Source organism: Paralichthys olivaceus, chromosome 5, assembly GCF_024713975.1.
Source record: "Paralichthys olivaceus isolate ysfri-2021 chromosome 5, ASM2471397v2, whole genome shotgun sequence".
Taxonomy (NCBI): Eukaryota; Metazoa; Chordata; class Actinopteri; order Pleuronectiformes; family Paralichthyidae; genus Paralichthys; species Paralichthys olivaceus.
Window position 1 is genome coordinate 3,060,620 of NC_091097.1, and position 10,131 is coordinate 3,070,750.

Consider the following 10,131-nt stretch of genomic DNA (forward strand, 5'->3'; position numbering starts at 1 on the left):
GTGCAGAAACTCAAACTCTAAAGAACATGTGTGGAGAGACATGAAGGTGGCAGCTCACACATGTTTCCCATCCACTGTGGCTGAGCTGGAGAGGATCTGACAGGAAGAATAGGATAAAGCGCCCCGAATCTAAGTGTCAAGCAAAGCTATGTGATCTCTGCCAAAAGGAGCTTCTGCACAGTTCTGACTTAAGATACCATGTCATCAACATTTTTCAGTTTTTTCGCTTTTTTTAACAGATACTTGCCATCTCTTTTAAAATTAAAGATTTGATTTCCGAAGCCACTGTAGTTCTATAATGCATATTTTTATCAGGCCTGTGTGTGTGGGACATAAACATCATGGGTACAACAAGCAAGTCCCAGTAATGTAAATCACTCCATTTGTAGGTAAAGACAAGATGTTTAAAGGTTAGGTATAGGTTTACGTTGAGGTTGAGGTAGGTATGAGTTTATGGTTGAGGTTAGAGTAAATCTTCAGGAAATGACTGTAAGTCAATGTAATGTCCGCTGAAGTCATGTAGATATCAGTGTGTGTGTGCACGTGCATGTATATATGTATGGCTGCATGTGCTCGTGCACTCATCTATGTAATTGAGACTCTGAACTCTTGAACTGTAGCGGCACCACTTTATCATTCACTGTGAGGGCATTAACACACACACACACGCACGCATGCACACACACACACACACACACACACACACACACACAGGCAGACAGCCCTGTGTTGAACTTGAGATGAGTTATGGAAAGGAAAACAGGAGTTAGGGGTCAGACTGTATGAGGTCAACCTGGAAGAATCTCAAGTCTTTCTTAAGGTCTCTCTCTCTCTCTCTTTCTCTCTGTCCTCCTCCTTTATTTTCCCCTTGTTTCCTTCCTTTCCTTTTGTCCATGCCTCAACCACAACTTTCTCTTTTATTTTTTTATTTAATCTTATCTTTAATCTTCTCACTTTATTTTCCAGTACATTGTGTGTGTGTGTGTTTGTGTGTGTGTGTGTGTGTGTGTGTGTGTGTGTGTGTGTGTGTGTGTGTGTGTGTGTGTGTGAGTGGGTATTCAGAGTGAACATTATATTCGTAGATGTAGTTGCTGTTCATGTATTATTTTACTGTTTTCTGATTTGTTATTGTTGTTCTGATTTAAAGTAATTCCATAAAAATAAAGCAAATTACTTTTGTTAAAAAATATCATTATCACACATTATCATTATAAAGGTTGTAATCCATAAATCGATATTATTGGATATTATAGATATTTTTAGAATGTGATGGTCTGTACATCTGTAGAAAGCGTTTGACAACATTTACTGGCAGACTTTGTAGGCCCTCTGTTTTTTTTCCCAGTATGCAGGACAGTATAGTTTTAGGAACAACATTCAAAGACAACATTTCTGCCCCTGCCCCCGGCCTCTCGTCAAAGCTACACCCAAAACTACCTTGCTAGCTTCTGACTATCGGTCTGCTTCAGCTGTATGTCTCTCTGACTTGTGAGGACTGGTCAGGCGGACAGGTCAGTTAGTCACAAACAGCCAGAGAATCATTTGGTCCCGATGAAATGATTGTGTTTATCACAGTCATGTGAAGTCACCTGTTAATTTAAGACAACTTTATTTCTTGATGGCTGTCGTGACGTGGAGAGGATTTCAACAAATAAAGTGTTTATATCTATTTTCCCCTTTTTCTATAATTCACATCTTTGATCTTCACATATTTTGATAGTGAAGATGAAGATGATGATGGGGAAGAGGAGTGTGTTCTCATGTTTAGATATCCCAGAGGCTCTCCAAAGGTCAACAAGTCACCCGCAAGGCCCCGCTACATTCCTGACTGTAGTCCTGTGTGTGTGTGTGTGTGTGTTTGTATTTGTGCTTGAATGTGTGTGTGTGTGTGTGTGTGTGTGTGTGTGTGGAGGAGGGTCATCCAGAGGCCATGCAGCAGAGTGAATGTGAGAGAGCTTGCTATTGAAATGGATGAAGCTCTGTGTGTGTTGTTTTCTGTCAAACATTGTGTTGCTCTAATCCATAAAGACAAAGACAAACCGGCTCCTTTAATCAGATCCTTGATCATTTCCTCTCTCTCTCTTTCACTTTCATCTCCTGCCTCCACCTCTTCAGGGAGTGCGGTGCACATTTCTGCATCATAGTCTTTGATACGGTTTCACTCCTCCTCTAAAGCCTGTGTACTGTGCTGTGTCACCATTCAAGCTTTTTCCTCTTTTTTTCAACATGCAACATGGTTCTGGAGAAAGAAGGTCAAGACTTTGTACAACTTCTCCACCATTTGTGTGACACTCATCCCTAAACCCACTGGCTCCTCCTGAAGATTCAATTCCTTCAAAACACCTCTAAAATATATTGTGTAATCTAAATTATATTATAGTTGAAGAAGAAGAGAGAAAGAGAGAATTGACTACTGTCAATCAAATTTGGATACGTGTTTTAACAGCAGGATGCTATTTAGATTGAACAATGGTGGAAAATGTCATCCAGCACCAGCATGGTTTAACACTATTTGGCTCTTTTCATGGGATTTGTTGACAGTAAAAATCTGAATATAAATTACTTCTTCAATACTTTTAATAAAGCAGTACTGCACATTCCCACTGCAAATGTTCCATAACCCCCTCTCCTCTGTTCACATGGCTGCGACCACATTAACCTCCTGATGTTCCTTTACTCTGATCAGCCTTTTCAGCAAAAGGGCTAAAGTCGTGCATATTATAAATTATACACAAATTAATTTACAGGCACAAACCTAAACTTGGGCCCACCTTCTCAACAGGGTCTCCATATCAGGTAACAAAGCAGCTCTAGCGGTGCATGTTTGTAGTTTTGAATTAATCACATTACCACATATTATCTAACACACCAGCTTTCGGGGTCAGATCCACATTTTGCAATGCTGCTAATCTTTCCTGACTGCAACAATCATAACCCTCAGTATCTCAGATATCCAAGCTGTGGTTGTTATTCTGAACACTTTTCATACTTCCTTCATATAATGGTATGATGTATTTCTGTGGCATGAACTTACATTTCAGCAAACTCATGAATAAAAGATCTAATTTAAGTGAACCCCCCCCCCCAAGTTTTAGTGTCTCACCCTGGAAATTTAAAAAATGCCTTGAAATCACAGTGCTGGGAGGCCCCACACCACCGCAACCCAACACACATAAACCAGACACTATTTAACTTGCCAGAGCTATGTTATCTACATCGTAGAGCTATGAGCTACGACTTCAGCACACACATATTTCTACAGAGTTGTTATACGTAGTATAGCTTCTTGCTTCTGGAGTTTTCTGACCTCCAAGGTCCCAACCCGAGCAAACTGTTCATAGGCGGATGTCTTAGCCATCATTGCAATGTGGGAGAGAGAGAGAGCCAAGGAGCAGGAGAGGACGGGCCACGTCTCTGAATTGTAGATGATATGGTGCTTTAGTGGTTTCGTTTCATAATTGAAAATTGGTGCAGCCTTTCAGATCTCAGGAGCGGTTGCTGTTAGTGACCGGTTATGAGTCGTATTCAACCCCTAGATTTTTCACCGATTTGGTCATTACTGTGATCTTAAAACCAGCATTTGTGTATTTCATCAAAGAGCAGTCAAATAATTTAATTAAAACTCAAAAACACATTTAAGCATGCTCTGTCTCTTGAGTTATTCACATGCGAAACAGATAAAATAGTAAACAGGTGATGGTCAGTTTGAATAGAAAAAAAAACAAGACATCTGAGCAGGATTGACAGAAGAATCTTTACTTGAGGTAGCTCGCAGTATAAAAACACAGACAGACTTCATGATTGGGAGTTTCTAAGGCAGCAGAACGAGTAACATTCAGTCAGTGTGCTCTCCTTTAAAAACAACAGTCAGTAAAAGAGAAACCAGTCACAGCAGTTCACAACGTACACGCCAACATTTCACCTGACAATATTACACATATGAAGAAATGTGCTCCTAAATGATGTTTATAAAATGTATCCTGAGGAAGGTAACATTTCATTCACTTCTCTTTCCCTCTGAAATAAAGTGTTCTGACACTTCTGTTAACTGCACTTACTTTTGTTGGATTTGCAGAAGTCAGACTCGGTTTAGGAGTAGTAAAAACATCCCTATATTGAGACTTTGTCTGGTTTAAAGTATCATGGCCCTCAGTAGTAACAAGACAAAATTACCCCAGGGGAAAAACCCCATTCATATCCACACTGTTTCCCATATTCTACAATCAATAACATAAAATGGATCCAATAATTTAGTCTCATGGGAGAAAGAACAAGTGGTAAAAATTGCCCATGTTTCCTCCTCAGCAAGGAGACATTTGTATCTGATGGGCCTTGTCAGTAGTTTTATTTAATCATGGACCCCGCCACCCCTTCCACACAATCACACACACTTACACACATCCCAAATAAAGCCCTGAGTGTCTGTGAAGGCATCGCAGCCTTGTGTCATCATTCGTAGAAACTAAAGGAAACAGAGTGTTCCATTGAGCTTATTCATGTGTCACACCGAACACCCTGACCATCCTGTCTCCATCCGAAATGTTACCCTGTAGTCACATAGTGCAAAGGCCATAGCTGTGCGGACTGAAACATACACACAGAACACTTGAAACATTCAAAAATAAAAAATATATAATAATATTCATAAACGTTTTTTAGAAAACAATTGCAGAACAACCAGATAGAAAACAAACGTATATATTTTTTGCCATCAGAGGCTCCCTGTATTTATAACCATAGAGTCCATGTTGCTGGGAAATTCATGTTTAAATGAATGGTTGAATGAAAAACTCAACTAAAAACAAGCTAACGTGCTATCCACATTAAAACCCTAATACCAGCAGGTTAACTCCGTAATTCAGACATGCCAAAGTGCATCTTATATCATCAGGGGGATCCATCTGTACACCAGTAACATCTGGAGCCTATTTCATCATTTTCCTCTTAAAATAGCTCCTGAAATCCCAATTTAGGAATAAAACTGGAATATAAAAGGTGTGTCAATCCCAACACGCAGTGATCTCAGAGTTTGGTTCATGATAAACAGCATAGAACCTTCAACAGGTCAAGACCTTCAGAGGAGTTGGTTATAGTTATTTAGCATCACCTGCATGGAGCATACTTTCACTTGTGTTGGTTAAAGGTCACATTTAATTGTGTGCATGTTCAGCAATAGTCCAGAACGAGATGTTTGATCAAGAGATGAGATAACAGGACACAGCTTCTCTCTACCTATATGTAAAACTAAGGCTTATAAAAAGTCCAGGTGAAGAAGTCCATACGTCAAAATGAATTGTGGGACATTAACTAAAGCTCAAGTGGAAGATGGACGCTGATTATTACTCCTCTCATATTAGGACCCATGTATTAGACAGTGGGTCGCTCAGTAGAATAAGGCTGTATATAGGTCACCAGTCACAATAGTCTCTGACTACGTCTCCGGGCTCGGGGACGCGCCTGGAGACGTTGACGCGGAGGATTGGTCGGTGTCCTCCAGGTCCTTGATGAAGCCTCCGCCGGTACCGGAGGAGGAGTGGGTCGTGGCGGACGCGCCCTCCCGTTCGCGCTTCTTCTGCTTCATGCGCCGGTTCTGGAACCAGATCTTCACCTGCGTCTCGTTCAGCTCCAGCGTGGCCGCGATCTCCACGCGGCGTGCGCGCGTCAGGTACTTGCTGAAGTGGAACTCCTTCTCCAGCTCGGTCAGCTGGCGCGTGCTGAAGTTGGTGCGCATGGCGTTGTTGTGCGCGCCCGCGAGGCCGAAGTCTGCAACTTTAACTAAGAGAGAGAGGGAGGAAGAGAGGAGACCGTGTTATTAATGTGCGTCTGGTTGTACAGGTGTGTCCAAACACGTGGGCTCGTTTTGACACGGTTCTATATCACACATCTCAACATTACTGTCCTGCAGGAAATAGACCGTCCCTTCAGTAAAAGTCTCTTTCTTATGGGTTATAATTAAAAGTAGATTACTAAAATACCTTATTTTACCATTGCTGGTTAAACTTCCATCAATTCAATTATCATTGCAGCTTCCAGATATTTTCTATTTCTACACATACTTTAAACATTGATACACCTCGCTAATGTTCTTATATACATGGGACATCTATCGCACTCTTGTCCTTCCTGGGAGAGGGACCCCTCACATGTGAGGTTTTTGTGAGGGGTTTCAGATTTTTTTCTTTTTGGAGTCTCTTGGTGAGAGTTAAGGACAAAGGACGTCGCCCCTTGTTGAGCCCTACGAGGGAAATTTGTGAATATATGGACTACACGAATAAAAAAGATTTGATTGATTGTTCTTGCTTTGTGTTTGCTGTGTGGCCGCTAAATTTTAATTGAACAGTTTGGTGCCTTTAGCGCTAAAACCAACATGTATTGCGTTATCTGCTCTATACTGTCTGCAGACCAACATGTCACACAATGGGCAAGAGGGAAAAAGAGAGAGAGAGAGAGAGAGAGAGAGAGTGTGTGTGTGTGTGTGTGTGTGTGTGTGTTTGTGTGTGTGTGTGTGTGTGTGTGTGTGTGTGTGTGTGTGTGTGTGTGTGTGTGTGTGTGTGTGTGTGTGTGAGCGTGTGTGGGGAGGGGGGTTTAAAAGATAACAGACCAGGACAGACTTCCCAGGGCAAAATAACCCGTCTGTTATATCCATTTTAAAAAAGAGAGACAGACACAAAGAGAGAGAGAGAGAGAGAGAGAGGTGGAAAAATAAAACATATCAGGGTTCATATTTTTGAGTGAGGTAGACCTGCTCACAGCACTGAGCCATAAGCCTTTATGTTATCTCTAAAAATTAAAAATGTTCTAATGATAAAAGTTGATTTTTACCTTATGAAACAGCAACTATAACTATTTAACCTCCAGGCGTCAGTGTAACCTGCACTTGAGTTGAAAATGTAATTTGAAATCGTATAGTTATTTAAAGTTAAAGTTATTTAAAATTGTATTTTCGTTAAAACTATGTCCTAATGAAACAATTTTTTACCTGATGGCGATTTGTTTGGAGGACATGTGATTTTAAAAGAATTATAGGCCTATGTCTTTTCCCCCTCTTCTTTACAGTTGAAAAAATATGTTATATGCTGTCATTATAATTAAAATATATAACATTTTAATGACACAAATGTGTGTGTGTTGGTTTTGTTTACAGTAACACGTGTTAATACTTTATGGATTTATTAGGACACATGGAAAGAAGAAAAAGATCAGTATGACATTTAAAAAACAAGACATTTAACAACAAAGGACTGCAAGAAAAATAAAGCATCGATCATGTAGCTTTTTAATAAAACTGTTCTTTATAGTTTTCAGTTTCATGCTGTGTTGCTGAATATAGGCTGCACTTTTCTTTCTTCGTCTCATCTATTCATAAACACTCGGCCCTTCCTAAAAAACAATGCCATGTCAGCCACGATGATAAATGTATAAGAGGTCACATCCTCTTCTGCTGGAAACCTCACACATGGTTTTAAATGAGTGATCGAACATGCTCTATGATGATGATTTTATTATAACCTGCAGAGAAACACCGGGCCTCTCCTACCTGTCTTAGGCGGGTTCCTCTTCACCTTCATCCAGTCGAAGGTCTGTCCCTGCCCGGCCTGCTGGCCCTCCTCATCCCCCCTGTCTCGGTCCTGAGAGACCGGCAGCTCCCCGTAACCTCCCCCGTGGGGAAGCCCCATGTAGCTGGCTGCATCCAGACCCCCGCCGAGCTGCTGCGGGAACTGTGGCCCCGCCAGAGCGCCCTGAGGCCCGCAGTAGGCCCCTGCCAGGGCCCCGTAGCTGGGGCCGACAGTGGAGGCCGAGCTTGGGAAGTTTGATTGATGATAGTAGGTGGAGGCCACAGACTCCTCCATGAAATACTGAGGGTGAGCGGTGTTAGCAGGGCCCGGCGCGGAAATGTACTCCGAGTTTGTGGCACACGCCTGACCCGCGTAGGCCCCGGTGTTGGCGTTATTCCCGTTATTATAGGGATGCAGTATTCCGCTCTGCAGGCTTTGAGTTTGGTGCAGGTGATGATGGTAGCCGCTGTGCGTCTGCTGATGCTGTTCATGGTGATGATGCTGATGCTGGGTCGACCCTGTGGCCGCATGGACTCCTTCAACGACGGTGCCCGCATACAGCCGTCCATCCCCGGTGTAACTCGTGCTGTCACCTCTCGTCCCATTAACCGCAGATGAGGAGGCGGCGGGGCCCGCGTGGAAGGCGCCGGAGGTCACCGGAAAGCTCTGAGTCTGGTCCAGAGGATGGTGAAGGTGATGCAAATGGTGGTGGTGGTGGTGGTGCGCAGGTTTGGGCGCAGAATAGGCGCTCGGGCCCGGTCTGTTACAGAAGGAGTATTCCACAAACGAGTTCATGTTGTCCATGCAGACTGAGGCACGGTGGGACTGAGAGAAGTCAGAGGAGCAGGAATCCAGAGAGCACGTTTGTAGAAGTGTGTAAGAAAAACATCAAAAATCGAAAAGCTCCATCCAAAAGGTGTAAATTGAGTCAATGATGTAAAATAGAATAAAGAGTAGAGTGTGGAGTCATACGGCAGAACGGAAGTAAATCATGGAAACATCTCAAACTAACCCCAGAAGAAAATAATGCAGGGTGAGGGGGAATGAAAAATTTCAGCAAAATGAAAGAAGTAAAAAAAAAAAGAAAGAGCCGAAAGTTCCCGTGTGGAGGAAATGAAAGTGGCGGCTGCACTAACAGCTCCGCTGTGATGGAAGGCCTGTCATCAGCTCAACTCACACTGCGTCTCCAACGGCTCGTCGGTGACAGCGGAAAATAACGCGAGAGGACAGGGGAGAGTCAAGTTACCTCTTCACCTCCACACAGGTTACACACTGTGTCCCTCCATTCTGTCTTCCTCAACCCAAAGAGTCTGTGCTCTCCTTTCTTCTCCGTCAATCTCCTCCTCTTCCTCTCTTCTCCTCGTACCTCTGTCGCGCGTCACGTGGCTCGATGTGAGTCCGCTGTGGTGACCGTAGGCCAAAAGTTGTCAGCCGGTGTGTGTGTGTGTGTGTGTGTGTGCGCGTGTGTGTGTGTGTGTGTGTGTGTGATTGAAGGACACAGGAGGCTGGAAACCTTTCGATTCAGGAGAGCGGAGTTTGCGCGCGCACTCGCGTTTGTATTGGCGCACGCGCCTCATCCATCACTCGCCGTGACATTAGCGCGACAAAGAGACTTCAATCAAATCGGCCCATCAATCTGATATCAGCACGGATCTGTCAGAGCAAAGAGAGAGGCAGAGAATAAAAGAGGGGCTGTGAGGAGGCCTGCTGCTCCCAGACCTCCCCCCTGCAACATGCTCCCACAAATAACGCAGGCACAACATAAACCAATGTACTGTACAGTGGTGCCATGGTCAGTCCTATCACTGGGACTCCACTAATACACACAGTCCTGCTGCCACAGAGCCAGTCTGCCTCGGTCACTTCACATTCCTCAAAGTCCTGCAGCTGCAACATCACAGTTCATGTGATAGTGTTATTCATTCTGCTTTACTACAACTTGGGTCTTGATGGAGCATTGTCATCGACACATATGTTGCATCTTCTTTTACACTTCACTCAAAATGGTTGTAAATAACAATAACGACTGCATTTCAGTCTTTCTCCTCAGCTCTGAGGCAGACGTCTATCTAAAGAGAACTAAGTCTGGGAAACCTATTGCGTCTTGTCCTGTCAGAAATGTGTAGTTTAATGTGTAGAGAAGAATAAAAGTCAGTGAGCCGGAGAAATCCTAAACAAAAATAGAACAAAGTATCAACGTTGATGAACAATGTGGGTTTGCAAACTGAGATGAATGTTTACAAAAAAACGTTTTGGCAGTAATGTCACAGTTAGTCTTCATTTACTGTCCCAGATCCACAGATTTAATCCTGGAGTTTGTGTACAAGCGTTTTCGGTCTCTCGCTCATTGTGCTGAATTCCTAGCTTTTTAGCTGCTTCTTTTTTTACCTCTAAGATGATGAACAAACCTCCAATAGTAAGACTCAACTTGCAATAAAGTGAGGTTAATATCATAAATGTGTGCAGAGCCGAACAGTGTGTTCAGTAGTTTTGAGATAAAGAGTGTTTTAAGATTAGATTACTTTTTCTAAGCTTGGTCAAAAAGCTTTTAAACCATCAGTGTTATTAACTTGTT

General features: G+C 42.9%; 1 protein-coding gene across 1 annotated transcript; it reads right to left on the reverse strand.

The window, feature by feature from the left end:
* Positions 1 to 3,735: 3,735 nt before the first annotated feature.
* Positions 3,736 to 9,451, reverse strand: LOC109639925 (homeobox protein Hox-B1a-like). The gene is made up of 2 exons (XM_020103654.2): positions 7,538 to 9,451; positions 3,736 to 5,775 (listed from the first exon to the last, which is right to left on the reverse strand). The coding sequence occupies exons 1-2, from the start codon at positions 8,358 to 8,360 to the stop codon at positions 5,432 to 5,434; spliced, it is 1,167 nt and encodes a 388-aa protein (XP_019959213.2). The 5' UTR covers positions 8,361 to 9,451; the 3' UTR covers positions 3,736 to 5,431.
* Positions 9,452 to 10,131: the final 680 nt, after the last annotated feature.